Source organism: Papilio polytes, unplaced genomic scaffold (genome assembly GCF_000836215.1).
Source record: "Papilio polytes unplaced genomic scaffold, Ppol_1.0 DF823923.1, whole genome shotgun sequence".
Classification (NCBI taxonomy): domain Eukaryota; kingdom Metazoa; phylum Arthropoda; class Insecta; order Lepidoptera; family Papilionidae; genus Papilio; species Papilio polytes.
The window spans coordinates 6,441,188-6,459,483 of record NW_013525281.1 but is presented as its reverse complement, the minus strand read 5'-3'; the positions used below and the strand labels follow the sequence as shown (position 1 = coordinate 6,459,483).

The 18,296-nt window shown below is 37.1% G+C and overlaps 2 protein-coding genes across 2 annotated transcripts in view; one reads left to right on the top strand and one right to left on the bottom strand.

Moving 5' to 3' along the window:
• Positions 1–85: 85 nt before the first annotated feature.
• LOC106102522 (protein yellow-like) lies at positions 86–6,749 on the top strand. The gene is made up of 9 exons (XM_013282033.1): positions 86–367; positions 444–647; positions 749–870; positions 1,253–1,479; positions 2,451–2,562; positions 3,022–3,102; positions 3,592–3,702; positions 4,754–4,929; positions 5,792–6,749. The coding sequence occupies exons 1-9, from the start codon at positions 133–135 to the stop codon at positions 5,823–5,825; spliced, it is 1,302 nt and encodes a 433-aa protein (XP_013137487.1). The 5' UTR covers positions 86–132; the 3' UTR covers positions 5,826–6,749.
• A 2,890-nt stretch (positions 6,750–9,639) lies between these two features.
• The window catches only part of LOC106102535 (oxysterol-binding protein-related protein 9), a 38,645-nt gene continuing 29,988 nt past the window's right edge, over positions 9,640–18,296 (bottom strand). The window contains exons 9-16 of the mRNA XM_013282047.1: positions 17,685–17,791; positions 15,556–15,662; positions 14,177–14,262; positions 13,238–13,424; positions 12,677–12,936; positions 11,742–11,964; positions 10,836–11,063; positions 9,640–9,966 (exon numbers count right to left, since the gene is read on the bottom strand). Of these exons, the coding sequence (XP_013137501.1) occupies positions 9,862–9,966; positions 10,836–11,063; positions 11,742–11,964; positions 12,677–12,936; positions 13,238–13,424; positions 14,177–14,262; positions 15,556–15,662; positions 17,685–17,791 (1,303 nt within the window). The 3' untranslated portion in view covers positions 9,640–9,861. The remainder of the gene's footprint in view (positions 9,967–10,835; positions 11,064–11,741; positions 11,965–12,676; positions 12,937–13,237; positions 13,425–14,176; positions 14,263–15,555; positions 15,663–17,684; positions 17,792–18,296) is intronic.

The window sequence follows — 18,296 nt, the reverse complement described above, 5'->3', positions numbered from 1 at the left end:
ATTGCCAAATTGTTGACAAATGAAATTTTCAAAAATTGTCAAGTAAAAATAATAATAAACATAAAAATTGTATTGTAAAATGAATTATAAAAATGTAGTTTTAGAACACATCTAAAGTAAAAGTTTTAAAATATGATACACATAAAATATTTGTCTTTTTTGTTCCTTCTTATTATTAGTGTGATTCAAAATTCTCTTTGTTTATTGCCGCCGGAATTCGAATGGAAAGTTATAGACTTTGCGTGGCAACCTGGTCATAAAGAGGTAGCCATAGCCACTAACGCTTATATACCTAAAAACAACCTTCCTACTGGAATAGCAAGATGGAGAGATAAACTCTTCGTTACAATACCAAGATGGAAAAGAGGTACAATTTGATTGATCGTCTATAATTTGAACTTTTATTCATTCTTTGTATGTATACAATAAATTAAAACTTCTAGGTGTCCCAGCGTCTCTCAACTACGTGCTTGTGAACGGCAGTCACCAGCAGGCACTGAATCCGTATCCGACGTGGGCCGACGCGTTCGTCCCCGATGGCGCTAAGAGTGTCAGTTCTGCCAGTACTGTGGTCTCTGCGTTTAGAGTCCACGTTGACAAATGTGATAGATTATGGGTAGTCGATAATGGCGCCACTAATATGTGCGGTAAGTAAAGAAAACTACAATTTTACTATAATTAAAATGTGCGTAAAACATTTAGGTAACGCAAAATGAATTGTTTAATAGAGGAATATTTGTTTATACAGAAAACGTGCGACAGATAGCGCCGCCAGCAATAGTTGTGTTCGATTTAAAACGAGATACGCTCAAATTCAAGCATTTCTTCAACGACGCCGTGCTACGAGACGCGACCGTCTTCTCCAGTATTGTTCGTGTCTTACTTTGATTTATTTAGACACTTAGCGAATAGTAGTTTTTGATGACATAAGAATCGGCCCACGGAAATTGTCTGGCAGTGTTTATTTAATCATTCTTACAATATTTTTCAATATGTGAAAATCAGCTTTGTGAAAATAGGTGAACTTAGGTTATTTTTTTCCAAATTCATTAACTAATGACCAATCGGTCACAGTACAATCGAATATATCTAATCGTATAACAATCAAGCTTGTAAATTTAAGTGTCGTCTGCTAGCTCTGGGAACTCAGTCTATCAAATAAAAAGACTGTCCTTAAAACAAAAGGATCGAAAAATCGGTATTACGGCCGTGGAAATCTTTTAGTCCGAGATCTATGTTTGGTACTGCACAGGCGGTGGACATAGTGGACAATGACTGCCGCAACACCTACGCGTACGTGGCGGACATGGGCGCGGGTGCTCTGGTCGTATACGACCTGCAGCACGACACATCCTGGCGACTGGAGCACACGCATTTCCAGTTCCAGCAGAACGCAAGCGAGTACCACGTTGGTGGTATTGATTTCTTCTGGCACGATGGTGTGTCATCACTCGCGTTGTCGCAGGTTGCGAGCGACGGGTAATTAACGTAATATTTAACAATCTACCACAACTTCTGGGTTGCAAAGATTATATATCTTTTCTGTGATATCCATACCCTTCCCTTTGATGTGAAATATAGCTTTACCCATTTGAAAGCTATTGAACTGAGGTTCAATAGCTTTCAAATGGGTAAATAATTTTGAAAACGGTTTAGTAGTTTCCGAGTATATTCAATAAAACTATCTATAATTTCTCTCTATAATATTACCATAGATTTCTAATAGTAACTAACTAGCTATATCTATACATATAAATAAAATTGGAGTGTCTGTAATATCAAATCGAAAACTCGGGAAGATGATGTATTTGCGTTGCTGATAACGAAAATCGCATTTAATTTTTTGTTTTGTTTGTCTGTCTGTCCGCAAGCCGCGTTTTTTCCGTGAAAACTCCGAAGCGGCTGCGCCGTTTTCGACCGGGATTTCACTGAAGGGTAGGTTATATATGCCCATAGAGGGCATATGGGCTACTTTTTATCTTAATATTGCGTGGATGAAGTCGCGGGCAATAGGTAGTTATAGAATAAAATGTGAAATTAACATACTAAGGGAGCGCAACAATCTAGTACAACGTTATATGGAAGTATGAAATAAATTATGTACTTGTTTTACTTTATACTAACTGTTGCCCGCGACTTAGTCCGCGCAATGTTAATTTGCGGAATTTAAAAAAAGTTGCCTATAATATGCCCGTCTATGTCAGCTTCCCTTCAGTGAAAGTCCGTTCGAAATCGATCTAGCCGTTTCGGAAATTACCCAGAACAAACGCGGCTTGCGGACAGACATACAGACAGACAGACAGACGGACAAAATAATTTTAAATGGGATTTTTGTTATCAGTAACGCAAATACATCATCTTTCCGAAATCTAGAATTTTTCCTTTGATATTACAGACACTCCAATTTTATTGTATGTATCGATTTACTTCACCTTATTCTTCATCTGCAGGCACCGTGATTTGTATTGTTATCCGACATCAAGCACCAAGATGTTAAAGATATCTACAAAACTCTTGAGAAATCCTCAATTCACACCACAGGATATACAGAATGGAGTTGAGGCGAGACGTTATTTTTTTTTTAAAGAATTAACTTGCCCTTGATTTAATGTTAAGGGTTGATATGGCCGTGGTAGTCCCTAGTAACTATTCTCCAAGGCTCCAATAATTCTTATTAAGGGAATCTTAACGCACACTTTTCACTAAACTATCGCATAACTGTTGTGCGATTGTCGATTATTTGTCAGCCCATTTAACTGTTTAGTTGCACAACTAAAAATCGAGTAATGTGCACCTCCATATAACCTCATAGGAATCACATCGCGACTAAATAATTGTGGAATAGTTTAGTCAAAGCTGTGCGCGCTTTAACAAATTGTTTTACCCCTTTGCTGTTTACACAACGAAGATTTTAGCTTGGCTTTAAATTTAGGGGGTAGTTATTTAGCAATGTAATTTAATTTAAACAGTGGATGAACGATAAAGTACATCTCAAAATAGATGACAGTTTGTTTGCTGTAGGTTGTGGGCGAAAAAGGACCTCAATCGCAATCCACGGCGTGCGACTTTGACTCCAAAAATAATGTCCTATTCTACACTGAGGTAAATCATACCTCATATTCATACTAATATTATTACTAATATTAAGTTTAGATGAATGGATAGTAGTATTTGTAACCTAAGCTGCTGTACGGATCTCGATGAAATTTGACACACATATGGAGAATAGTCTGGAAGAATACATAGGCTACTTTTTTTGTTTTTTTTTATTCCACGCGGACGGAGTCGCGGGCGAATGCTAGTCTATTTTAATGTTTAGACAAATAATATAATAGTAACCAGCGTAATTAAATTCAACACACAGAGCTACTAATCCTGCCAGAATGGCGTGCTTTTCTAATACGTCAGAGTGACATTGACAGCTGTCAGGTAGGGACGTCTCTGCCGATGTTCTAGTGTTGCCCGATTTTATTTTGACCGACTTCCCAAAAGAACGAGATACTCAATTCGTCTGTATGTTTTTTTTTTATCAATATTGTTTGAAAACAGTTTGCGAACGTAATAATTTTTTTCTGTAATGTTTCCTCCCAGTTGAGTAAGAACGGCGTGGGCTGTTGGAACCTGGATCGGCCGTTCAACCCTGAAAACACGCAGCTCCTCATCAGCGACTGTGTTGCGCTGGAGTATCCCAATGATATTAAGGTATTATGATTATATCCATGTCGTGAACTGAAACGTTATTAGTGCACCTTTGACTAAACTATCGCACAACTATTTTGTCTCTCTTTGATTTCGAGCTTGTATACTACTCGATTTTTAGTTGTAGAACTAAATAGTTGTATTTTTTGCGAAACAATCGACAATCGCACAACAGTTGTGCTATAGTTTAGTCAAAGTTGTGTGCCCTTAATACGTAAGAACGTCTAAATAATATATGTAACTTCAAATCTCTTGAGCAGTCTACTTACGAGATTTTATATATTAAAGCTATAGGAAGCTGTAGAACCACACGCTTAGAGTATGCTTCTGGTTTTACTTGGTTCTTAAACCTTTTGCTAGTGCATTTGTTAACTTATGAATTTTAAATTATATTTCACATTACACCTAGCCGGGTCGTAGACCCCATGAGGTAGACCAGAAGGTCACTATTTAGAATTTAGGTGACAGATGAAATGGATTGTTATATCCAGATTACGTTATTACAATCCAAAATTGGATACAATTGGTTGAAATTTACTAGTGCGAGTACAAATACTTAAAACTAGGGTTGTAACGGAACTCCGCTTTCGCATCCGCAAGTGCGGAACTTCTGCAAGAAATATTAAATCCGCATCCGATTCCGCTTCCGTTACAATGGCCTCCGTTACAACCCTTGAAGCAGTTTAGAGTTCACAGCACTAAATTGCGGGATCATTAGATTTGTGGTGGATTGTTTGTTAACCAACCCGCACTTGGCCAGCGTGGTTGACTGCGGCCTAGTCACACCTTATAAGGATAGGCTTCGAGCCCTTCTATGGCAAGGGCGGATTCAGCTTTGGCGCCAGGGGGGTCACATAGTCGTGGTCAAGTCAAGAGGTTGACAAAATATGTAAATATATTTTGACAAGCTCTTGACCAACCAGCTCAGCCCCCCTCTCCTGAGCTGGTAGGCCATGACCCCATGACCCCCCTGGATCTGCCCTTGCGCAGTGGGGACGTATGAGCTGGTGATGGTAGATTGTAACAATTTCACCTGGGGTTTAACATGGTCCAGATGGATATGGACGGCAATGTGTGGATCCTGTCAGACCGGCAGGCTCGCTTCCTCTACGACAGGATGGATTTCAATCAGATCAACTTCCGCGTGCTGAGCGCGGAGTCCACTGCACTCATCAGCGGCACGCGCTGCCAACTCTCCATCATAGAACGAGCTATCGCGTATATAAAGAAGTGACTATATGAACTCAATTATTTACTACTATTGCTACTTTTATGTTTGGTATTTCATTGCTTAATGTGTTACATTGAAAGTTTAGTTGATCTGTGTTAACTTAGTTTAAAATCTGACTCTATCCGTGTTATGTACAGATAAAGTTTTTACGCGAACGGTATTGATTTGTCTGTCCAGTTAGAACTGAGTGTTTAGCAATACAAGTTGTTTAAATTTGATTGACTAGATTGTGATGTAAATTGTATGTACTCTTATTTAGACATTCTCGTAGAATAGGATAGAAAAAAATGTACACTAAATAATAAATACTTACAAATTATCAGAACAAGGTGTAGTAGGAATTGACTTACATTCTCATGACCTTCCACACATTTGTCTGCAGCCTTTGTGATTTACCATTTCGTTCAAAAATCTTCTATTGTTAATTATAAAACCGAGATTTCTAAACGATTTGCTGCAAAGTTTTATTTGCTTTCGGGAGCTTAAGGTTAACGCGCATTTGTCCACTTTTTGCCCACACTCGCCGCCACCTCGACACTATTTTAAAGTAAAATTAAAAATACCATTTACATATTCCTCCGTTATAACCATCGATATAATATTTGCTAGATGCACGATTTAATACAAAATCGATTAAAACGCGGCATCGACGTAACGCAGAAATACAACAGTTACAAGTGTGAAAGGGACAGATTCGGAGAAGTTCGCGTCGCGAAGTCAAATAGCGAATGACATTAAAAAGGCAATCTGTCAATTCTTGTCTTGATGGCTCCGATTTTAGAGAATCGTGCATCTATCAAATTACATATAGATGGTTATAATTTTCTTCTCGTTAATTAAAATATCGTGTCTGTTTGCGAGGACCGGCGAGTGCGCGCACAGTGCGGCGTCCTGACCCGCCAGCCGCGGCGGGCGCTGCGTCGCCATGGCAACGTCCCATCGCACATTACGTCAGTTCCAGAAAGTTCTATTCGATTCACAAAAGGCTGCAACATAAATTAATTTCTGGCGTGGAAGGCTTGTTAGTTAAGCACTAAATTTTATTATTATCACACCTTGCTTCTTGTAATTTGAATAAATATAAATTCCGGAATATAAGTAGGAAACAGAATAATAAACATTGATAAAACGACAGCACAAAGTATTCCGAATAAGGGCAGTGTCCACATACTGGAATAATACTTTTAGGCACTTTTGATGTGTACTGACCCTTATTTTCAATGCTGCTCCCGCAGCTGTCTCTGTCCCACTCGATGAAGTTGACGCTCTAATGTCGCAGACGTCCCTTTCTTAGTACATACGCTACAAACTTGTCCACTTTTATTACCGGAATCTCGATAACCCTTTTCATAAATTTCTTCCAACTGTTTTAGGTTATTTCCTTCAATTGCGATTAATTTATGATTTTAGACAATACCGTGAAGCAACTTCCACTTTGGAAGAACTTTTCTTAAGAAAACGGAATGTTTAACCAAATTGTGTACACTTTTTGTAGATTTTGATATTTTATTTACTTAAAACATAGATAAATGGAATGTGAAATTATTGTTGAATTGTTCTTATGCACGCTACACACGTTAGGTACAAAATGACAGCTTTTTTGAACAGTGGAAGTTTCAAAACTGTGTGTTGTAGGCAAAACTAATTACAGTTCATCTGATGGTTAATATCCTGTCTAAATACGCAGTTTAAACTGAACACAACCGTCCAGTTAAAACTATCAGAACTGAACGTTTGTAGCGCGCTTTATTTCTTTATATTTATTGTTTTTTAAGATGTTTTTAATCTGGAGAGATGTTCTATTAAAATGTGAATTGTATTTTTTTGGATTTCATTTTATATAATGCGCGGTTCACACCTGGCCAGGAGCACTATAACTGGACTGGCAATGAACTGGCACAGTGTGAATTTTATCGCTTGTTGGCAGCAGTGAGTTGATTCTTCAAAACTATCCTACTGTCCTGGCCAAATGTGAACCAAGCACATTTTTCGTAGTAAAACAGAAACAATGTTGTGTAGATTTGTTGGAAGAAAAAAAATAAAAGATAATAAAATAATTTAAATATTTATTTAAATATACAACATTGTAATTATAACTATGTGAATTAAAGTCTATATGATGGGATATAACTAATAATTCAACATCGCGCCCACACGTCGAGTCCGCCTCAGTCTTTGCCCAGCGAGCCGGCAACCTGTACCGCACCAACCACTTACAGCCGAAACCAATATTCAATAAGATCGATCCGAAATTTTTTTAACAATTCAGACATTTATAAAATATAGAAAAGGCATACTGATTTTTTGCACTGGTACTTTTTCTGAAAGGCATCAGTTGTATTTATTTAAATATATTTTAGTTTTTTTTTTTATAACATAAGGTGACAAACGAACAAGCGGCCACCTGAAATCGCCAAAATGGCGAAGCGACCGCTGCCCAGACATCCGCAATTGCAGATGCGTTACCTACCCTTATACGACGGAGGAGGAGACGCACATAAAGAGTATATTTCCCCTTCCTATGCATCTCCTCTACTGTCAAATCCACTTCCCCTTTCCAACCTCTCCTTATAAGAAAAGGGTGGTAAAGAGAAAGGGACTTAAATTGGGCCTCCGGTACCAAACATCATTAGTGACATCTATTGGCAAACAATTTAATTCTAATAAACTAATTAGTTTTGAGGATTTATCAATAGATAGCATTAGTAATCATGTGAATGTCTCAAGTACAAATCCAACTCTATATGGAATCTCTTTGAGAACGGTGAAAATTTGATTTGTTAACCCTTAAATGCATGATTTTTATTTAATTATGGAATACATATTTCAATATAAGTTTTGAGCCACAGAATAAAGGAAAAATAATAAAAAAAATCTTGGTTTCAATAAAAACTATACTTTTGTTTTAGACTTTTGGCAACAATATGCATTTAAGGGTTAACGAATCGCTTTTCGATTGCTCCGATTTGAATCGACAGATAGAATTAAGATCGAATATTGATTTCGGTCATTAGTAACGCTTCTACTTACAATGATACACATAATTCGTTACATTCCGATTTATATACACTCACAAAAACCACTTTACAATCGAATTTTCAACTTTAACAACACAAGAAAGGCTATTTTTACTTCAAAACGGAAAACACTGATATGTCAGTATTTATCAAATTATAAATTGACTACATGATTTAATATTTAAAGTACGTAGAAAGTATTAGAGATTTGTCAGTGTTCTATACGTCCGATAGAGGGCGCTGTACAAAGTTAATGTGAAATTTAATCGACATTACGATACTTTCTCACAAATTTTCGTACTACCCCCTAATAACGGATACATCTTTAGCTGTTCTTTTCCCGTAGATTCTATTTATTTTTTTCATCTACAAATTCATTGTATAAATTTTATACATGGCAGTTTTTACATAATTACATAAAAAAATGATATTTTCATTTAAACGTAACTTGATAAAAAATAAGGGTCCCTAAAAACGTAACAGATAATTTTTCGTTTTTCATTCTTTTTACAGAGTCATAATTTAAGTATTTTTAAAGTACATAACCAAATTTTGCTAATTTCATTGTTCTGTACAGAAGAAAATGATAGTTATAAACAGATATCTAGCATGCAATTTTAGTCATATAAAAAATCATTTTTACGGGAATTTAATCGACTATTAAAATAGGTAATTGATGTAATATCCTAAATTCATTGAAGAACAATTTACAAACGATAATTTCGACTCAAATACGCATATTTACTAATCTAAAACTCGAGGCCCTACATGGTCCTTCGAGCCGGATTTCATTGGCGGTTTTAAGTCACATATACATAAAAAAATATAGAAACAACAAATATAAGATGTCATTTCTCAGTATTTGAGGTAAAAATAACCATGAGACGAGTAGAGTATTTTAAAAAGGACACATATTGATTTCAAAATCGTTAATTTGTCAGATATTAGATATTTTAAAAATGTAAATATAATTACTGCATAGTAATAAAAGCAAATTTTATAAACAATTCATTTACAAACTTCAAACGTATGTGCAATACAGAAATGTAGATTTTGATCTATAGTCAATCTTATTTTTTTAATTCTTCATTACGACTAAAGCCATCGAAGTGAAAAGCTTGTATATTAAATTTGTATGTGCGTTTTTTTATTAACAGCCGATCAATTAACAAAGCAAACATGGAAATTATTTACAAATTTATTGCTGTAATTTACAATAGGCCTAAATGTCAAACGCAATTAATTCTTACGGGTCCGCAAATGTACGTAAATCACAATTTACACAAGTAAATACGATTTACGCATTTATTACTATTGTAAGAGTGAAATTTACTTAACATTTATAAAACTCGACAACTATCTTATAGCGTCGCCGTATGTTTGAGTATGCTCATTTAAATTACAAAACATCAACAGAAAAATATACGTGAAACGGAACGCATTTTTAACGATGACAGCTGTCAAAGTCAGTGCTACTGCCATTTTTCCCGCCAAAAGGTGTGAAAGAAACTATTTGCTGCTTAATACCAATTTGTAATTTAAAGTACTTTAGTTCTTATACATTTATAAGTAAACTAGCTTTCGCCCGCGACTCCGTTCGCGTGAGATTTAAAAAAATAAAACTGAGTAGCCTATGTGTTCTTCCAGACTATCCTCTACATCTATGCCAAATTTGATTGAATTCCGTTCAACCGTTTAAGCTACAAACTCTAACAAACATCCATCCATCCAAACTTTCACATTTATATTAGTAAGAAGTAAGATTAAATGAATATACTCAAGCATATCAAGTCCATACAAATGTAAGAGGCTACTGTAAGCGTCACGTTGGTGCGTCAATCGTATTAATAAGACATATAACTATGGCGTAGTAATTTCTACCTTATTCTCATAGACATAGAGTCGTTTGGTCCATTATCTGGCGTCGTTGTGTTTGCGCTGCGGCGTGCCGGTGGCCGCCTCCAGGCGCTTACTGAGCGGCGTGTTGTACTCCCAGCCTTCGTCTTTAGGACTGAACAACTGGAAAGAATTATGTTATTTGTGATTCTTGCGGATATTTAAAAACAGGTTATGTTAGAGTGGTGTTAAAGTTTAGATGTGTTGACTATAGCATCATTTTTCGCACTTCACTCAGTTGGTCAGTAGTGCTCTACAACTGGCACAATGTGAACGCTTACTGGTACTCGTGAGTGTATACAAACTTTGACTGGTCATCGCAACTATCCAACTGTACTTGACAAATGTGCATATCCAATTAATATCTATGCTATCTATACAATTAATAATCTAATTTTCCGAAAATAAAAATAAGTCATTTTTCTATTTAATTGAAGATATACAAAACAAGGAGGATTAAGAATTACTAAAAAAAAGGCTTGAGGTTGATGTTAATGATGGAAGATAGTATCGTAGTGTGGTAGTGTCGTAGTGTTGTAGTGTGGTAGTGCCGTAGTGTGGTAGTGTGGTAGTGTGGTAGTGTGGTAGTGCCGTAGTGGTTTTTTTATAGAGGGAAAAAAGCTTTGCAGCACCGTCAGACATGGGAGCTACATGCCTGGTGTGTCGGGCTTTGGCTTAATAGTATTCACCTTACCTAACATGAGTCCCGTTACCGAGTAAACAACCCTCTCTATGGACTTTTTGTGCTCCCACGGGACTACCGTCAAGTATTACATTGTGGGGTCGGTCTCAGCAATTATGCTTTTCCTGCTTGCAATCTGCGTTTCAGCTCCTTGAGTCCATTATATTGGCTCTTTGCCGTTCTTGTTCAGCACGCCGCCGTGTCCTAGTGTGGTAGTGTGGTAGTGCGGTAGTGTGGGAGTGCGGGAGTGTGGGAGTGTGGTAGTGTGGGAGTGTTGTAGTGCGGTAGTGTACGGTGTGCGTGTACTCACCTGCGTGTCCCACTTGTCGCCGGTGTCGAGGCGCTGCTTGGCGAGGTCGCGCTGCGCCTGCTCCAGACGGCGCTTGGCGGCGGTGGCGGCCTCCGTGTCCGCGGCGCGCAGGGCGGCCGTCACGTGGCGCCACACGCGCCGCGACTCGTGCGCCGCCTGCCGCGACACCGGCGACACGCGCTTGCGCCGCGCCTTCATACTCGACACCTCGAATACTACTTCGGTACGCTGCAGATAATACTTTTATTTAGAATTCTTGGCCGTGAAAAAAATAACAATAAAAAGTATAGCCTATGTTACTCAGATAAATTACCATTCTAGTGGTAAAAGAATTAAAGTCGGCTCAGTAGTTTTTGAGTTATTTCAATACATACAAAAAGACAAATCTTTCCTCTTTATAATATTAATTCGTCCCCGTGTATTTTTTTTTTATGAAAACAGCCTATGTTACTCACAGATAAATTACCTTTCTAATGATAAAATAATTTTTAAAATCGGCCCAGTAGTTTTTGAGTTATTTCAGTACATACAAAAATAAAAAATTTTCCTCTTTATAATATTAGTATAGATAAAATTCGTCCCGGTGTAATATTTTTCTTTTATGAAAAACAACCAATGTTAATTGTTAAATTCCAAAAAAAAAAACTTAAATTTCAAATTACTTACTCCCTTCATTTGTTATATAGCGTAAAAGATATATACCCAAAAGCGTTTCGTAAGTGTAGGGCTTTTTATTAAAAAAGGATAATTCAAAAATATGCTGCGATTGCTGACATCTTGGGCAACAAAAAAAGAAATGTGTGTTTACGCTTTATTATATTAGTATAGATAGAAGAAAAATGCAATAAATCGGTTGACAATGGTAGAATTGAAATTGCAGGTTTCCAATTTCGTTGTATCTCTTACCCCGGATTCCATCCACCTCCCATCCATCCTGGTGTTCCACTCCCCCTGTGCGGTGTAATACGCCTTCTTCTCGTTGGCGGCAAACACCTCGCAGATGACGCGGTGCTTCTTGCCGCCGTAGAAAGGCTTCGTGAGGAACTCCACGTTGGCCTTGTGTCCCGTCTGCGGACACTCGATGCACACTGAACCACCCAACTCTATCCATGGTACTGTTAAGATCGATCTGTAACGAAAAATATGCTTCAAATCTGTTTTACAATGTTTTTTTGAAACCGAAACACTTGAAAGCTGTTGACCAAAATCAAAATCATAGAATAATATTCATCAAAAGTTTTTAGTAAACAATTGCATCTTCAGTGCCACAAACTAGCTATCTACAAGTTCACATTGAATAATAAAAAAAAAATTCTTAAACAGTTTAGTACAGTTAGTGGGACTCTGTCTCCAGAGCTAGTAATAACTGTGTTTCAGGAGGCAACGTCTTCTTAATAATGATTGTAGCCAGGGGGGGAGCAGCCCCACTTAAAAATCTTCCTAATATTACAGATGCCAACTTGTAGATGGATGGATGTTTTTAAGTTTATACCCTAAACTACTAGACGGACCTCTGTGGAATTTGGCATAAATTTAGAAGTTAAACTGTTTAAAATTATAACATTATCAGAAACCGAAACTAAGCTACACGTGAATTAATTCGTATTTAATATAGAGGTCAGCCTGGAAGAACGCGTATACTACATACTTTTGTTATTTTAATTCCACGCAAACAGTCTCGCGGGCAAAATTAGTTAAAAAATATAAAAAAACTACCTCTAAAAGTCCATACAAATAGTAGCCAACTCTAGACATAGCCTTACTGTTACCAACCTTCATAGTTTATATACTTTGGACGCCGAATAGCATTTAAAAGGCAAAAGAATGTGAAAATTACTTACCGTCCATATCCATTAGGGAAGGTGACAGTATATTCCTCTCCATAGTCCAACAGGGTGACCACACCTCGTCCTATATTATGGACACCGATAGAAAGTCCTAGAAACTTGCTCTTTGTCCACACCCAGGCATCGAATTGTATCCTCTTATTGACATGTTCCGCGTAAAATGCACTGATCGGCGGGTGATGGGACACTTGTTCCGCCACAAAGGAGAGTTGCTCCGGAGAGCACCAGGGGACGGGACCGTCGCCTACTTCTAGCTGGAAAATTATTTAAAAAACGCAGATATTGTATTCAATCTAGATAATCCTAACATTGACTCGATTCTTAAAACAAAGTTTATTAGTTTCTTTAAATATGTTTTATTCATACATGTAGATTGCAAAATTTTTACTATATTCTCGCATCATGCATAAATTTTGCTTTTTACTAACTTACTATTATAAATGCGGAAGTTTGGATGGATGGATGTATATTTAGAATTTGTAGTCTAAATTGCTAAACGGTTTTCGATGAATTTTGACATATGAATTAAATCATATTAAAGAACGATATAGTTACCTTGTCAGTAGAGGAGTTGTGTGAATCGTTAGCGCCGTCGAGGTCCCAGTGGCAGCGGAAGACCTCGCCCAGCACGGGGTTGTAGGGCTTCTTGGCCACCTGCGACTTGCGGCCGGCGTGGTACGAGCTCAGGTACCAGCGCACCACCTGCACCATGCGCTCCTTGGGGGACGGCATGTCCACTATTCTGGAAAACAATGGCAATACAGACAAATATAAAAAAATAGTTTATTATAAACCGGTGGACACATGCAAATACCAACATCTTTTTTCAAAAAGATTTTATTTTTTTTAGGTTTAATTTCAATTTCAACTGAACATAACCGTGCAGTTAAAACTGACGTGTGCTGACAAAAGTGACAACTGTACATTTAAACTGACAGGTCAGTTTTAAATGTACAATTTATATCATCATCACCAGCTCACTATATGTCCCCACCGAGGGGCACGGAGCCTACCCTAAATAAGGGTGACTAGGCCATAGTCAACCACGCTGGCCAAGTGCGGGTTGGTTGACTTCACACATATCTTTGAATTTCTTCGCCGATATGTGCAGGTTGTATCACGATGTTTTCGTTCACCGTAAGAACGTCGGGTAAATTATGTACATATGAAAATTCGAAAAATCGAAAATCACATTGGTACACGACGGGATTCGAACCCAAGACCTGTAGATTACAAGTAAAGTGCTTAAACCACTGAGCCACCGACGCTTGTATACACAGTTAAAACTATATGTATGTACATGTAACTATGGGTGTATCTTTCTAACAAGTGATAAAATAAAACAATTTATGTACCTCGAACTTTAGTATCTAAATTGTATAAGATAAAAATTGTATTTTAAATTTCAACACAAGTATATATTTGTTTCTATTTTCCCAACTAGAATGAGAGAGATGACAACATATCCAAATATTTAGGTGTAAATTTACTAACTTGACAAACTGGTCGGGATGTGCAAACGAATCCGCGTACATCTCGAGTAGCGATCTCCGCTCCAGTATGAATGTAGGGAGCACCACCTGGAACAGAGAACAACATAGTTAGGTTAAAATTGTAGATAGATTGCGAATCTATTACGCCATGGGTATTCTTAACTCGGTAAATAGTTCACTTAGCACGAATTACATTGTATTCAATCGATTTCTAATTTAACAGTGGTAGAGTCTTTAACATCTTCGCAGGAAGGAGACGGCTCTCCTTGTGTAATACTACGACCACACAGAAGACGCGTCAAGTGGAAGCTAGTCTGCGTTTCGTCTTGCAAATAAGCGTGTCTGAGGCTTAATTTTAGTCCCTTTCCATTTCCACCCTTATCTATTAAGGAAAGGATGGGAAGGAAATTTTATTTTACGGACGTCTCCTTTTTCGGCGAATTCAGGTGGTCGCTCGCTGGTTTGACATCACGTTTTTTAAAAATGTAAAGAAGTGTGCCAGAGCGAGTCATATTCGATATATCGGGAAATACATTTTTTTGGAATTGAATAGTTTTCTAGTTACATAAATTTTTGTTTATCATATCTATTTGAGGTCAAAAGAGTCATTAATGCTCAAAATAAGTCAACTTTGTTGTCGTTCTCTGAATTAGGGAAGTTTGATTTTACTGTTTGCAATTGCAGCGGAAAGAGGTTGAAATAATTCACTTGCGTCATATCCTTTCCAATACAATGTAACTTCAAGGTAAAATTTATTACCGTGCTTATATACATAGAAAATATATAAATAACAACATTATTGGTAAAATGTTACATTGAAAATTTGTCGTCGATTCAAAATTAGTCAACTAATTTCCAGCGAAATCACTAGATATTATAAAACAATGTCGTTTTTCGCTGTCTGTCTGTCTGTATCTATGTTTAGATTTTTAAAACTAAGTAACGGATTTTGATGCAGTTTTAATAGATAAAGTAATTTAAGAGGGAGGTTTATATGTATTCATCTAAACATATAACAAAATTGGAGTGTCTGTTTGTAATACCTAAAGAAAAATACAAAATTTCGGGAAAATGATGTATAACGAAAATCGCTTATTTTTTTTGTTTGTCTGTCTGCAAGCCTTGTTAATTTCGGGTAATAAATTAAGCAAAGCTAATTATATTTCCTTTTCATACTTTTTTTTATAAGGAAAGGATGGGAAGAAAAAGTGGATTTGACGGAGAAGCATAAAAAGAGGAAATATGCCCTTTATGTGGCGTCTCCTCATCTGTTAAATGTACCGCTGACTGTTGTCACTTCACCATTTTTGCGGATTCAGGTGGCCACTTGGTTGTTTGTCACTATATTATAAAAAAAATCGCTTTATAACGTGGACATACCTTGGTAAGGTCCATGCCGATTTTGACTTGTGACAGGAGATGCGTAACAACAGAGCCGTGGTTCTCCATCGAGCCCAGGTCGCTGTCAGATTCATCTTCATACAGCGCTGCAACAGACGGGCCTACATTTAACTATATACTATAGACAACTTATTGATACTGTCGCTTTAAACTCAGAGCAACACTTCTCGTCAAGACTCAAGTTACGCGCCAATCTATCCATACTTCTAGTGACATTGACAGCTGTCAGCTAGGGACGTGACGTTTATGCCGATAATCTAGAGTTGCGCCAACCCTACAGCACGGTACTAATTTTGTTCCTAACAATACATTAATGTTAGTAATATCATAAATGCGAAAGTTTAGGTTAACGTTTGTAAGAGTTTGTAGTTGCTGAACGGATCTCTCATCTCGATGTAATTTGGCATGTTTGGAAGAACACATAGGCATTTTTTTTAATTCCACGCAGACAGAGTAGCAGGCGTAAGCGAGTACTATTATTTGAATTAAAGTTTCTTCAAACATTATAAGTAATGTGATAAAACACAGAGTAATATAAAAATCGTAAGGATTTCTCAATATTCGATTCAAAGATTTGCATGTTTCACAGTAAACAACCGACTGCATTACAATAACCAAAACAAAAAGATACAATAAACACTAAAAGAGGTCAATTTGTAATTCAACTACATGATGTATCAGACGATAAATCGAAAGATTTCTCGGAAGACTTCTTAGGAAACGTGTCATTACAAAAAGGTCCTTATTTCCTTTGAATAAACGTCAGTTTCCTGCGACACGTAACGTTGACTCATCCACAACGAGTGCTGTTTGCGAACCGCTTATGAAAACTTATACACAATCGTGCTGAGAAATTGTAAATCTTAAACACGGACACGTACATAAATGGTATTAAACTATACAGAGATAGAAAAGAAATGACATCGTTTTGTACATGTTTCGGCAATGGAAACTCAGCAAGTCTGGGTTGCATAATATACCTCTGAACACAACTCTCTTTGATTTTACAGTGACATGCATCATAATTTATTCAAAACAAACTGTCACCTGCGACTCCGTCCGCGGGAAAATAAAAAAACATGTGTAATTCCAGACCAGACTATCCTGTACATGAGTGCTAAATTTAATCGCGATCTATTCAGCAGTTTAGGCTACCTCTAACAAACATTCATCTAAACTTTCGCATTTATATTAGTAAGCTTAAAATAACGCTTCGTTTAAAACAATTCTTATGACGTTAGAATCTAGATTTGGAAGTACTCAGTTTATAGCCTAGTATCGAAATATTAATCAAATCATTATCATACAATGTTCACAAGACATGCGTCACTAGAGGAAACTGGTTACAAACGGCCGGCCGGCTGAGTGGCGGCTATTGCTAGGGTCTAGGGTTGTCGACTACGTTTTTTTTAATACTTACAAAAATACACAAAACATTAAAACACATTTACACCCAACCTTTGGAATATGTTAATACTGGCATAATTTAACATTTGAATTCTTGTGTTATAAATGTTTTGATAGTACTTACAATTGCATCTGTACTTTATCACCGATTATCGAAAAGTTTTAGCATCAAATTCTTCGCCTTTAAATGTTCAAATTGATTTTTTTACTAAATCGATGCAACCCTAGTTTATATCTCAATCGGGTTACGACCGACGCTTTTGTCCGTCTAATTCTAGCACGTGATTAGAATTAGCTCTTTGATACACCACAGTGCTGGTACGTGGGATGAACTTTTATTACGTGACGTCACCTTTATTACGTTATTATACAATACAATATATTACGATAGCAAAATTTTGATCATAAATGATGTCCAAAAAACATGAACTAAAGTATAAGAAAATAACATGATCATCTCCCCTACCTTATCCTACTCCCGTAGGGTCGGGGCGCCGGGTTTTCGTTCTCCAAATAACTCTATCATCCGTCATCTCAGACATCACTCTCTTCTTAATCATGTCACCTTTCACGCAATCCATCCATCTCTTTCTAGGTCTACCTATACTAATTTTCCTGAGTGTAAAGAACTATTATACTTATAAAATCGGATATATAGATGGATTGCATTTAAAATAAAGATAGTTTTATAAAAATCTCACCATCGTAATCGATTTCTCCATCGTTGGTGCGAGGCAGGTCAGCTGTGGGGGGCGCGGACGCTGGCTCCTGCTCCGCCGCGCCCTCTGCTTGGCAGCTACGCGACACACTGCAACAAGAATACGAGAAAAATGAGTTATAGATGCATATGGTAACATTATACGAGACGCAAACAAAAATTTTAAGTACAAAGATGTAAAAGGATTCAGAGGGGGAGGGGCGATGATATCAAAGCAGCAAGCCTACTTGGCAACCACCAAACCTACGCTACACTAAAGTACATCCATAAAGTTGAATTGACACACGACAAAATAAATACATGCAATTTAGTGTACAAGAAATTTGTAGAGTCCAATGCGAAGGACGCTGATATCTATTTTGTGCAAAGATATCGGTCGTAGTGCACACTGGCTAAGAGTTGCAATTTACCCGGCGCGGCGACCATTAAACCGTACAATTAAACGGAAAACGGTCAACTGGAATTCTAATTTTAAACAACAATGATGACTTTTTTGCATGGAAATAAAGGTCGTAATTGAATCATGTAACAATAAACTAGTGATAAAATAAATTGTTTAGAAATTACCAATGTAAACCAACCAAAAACGTTAAGT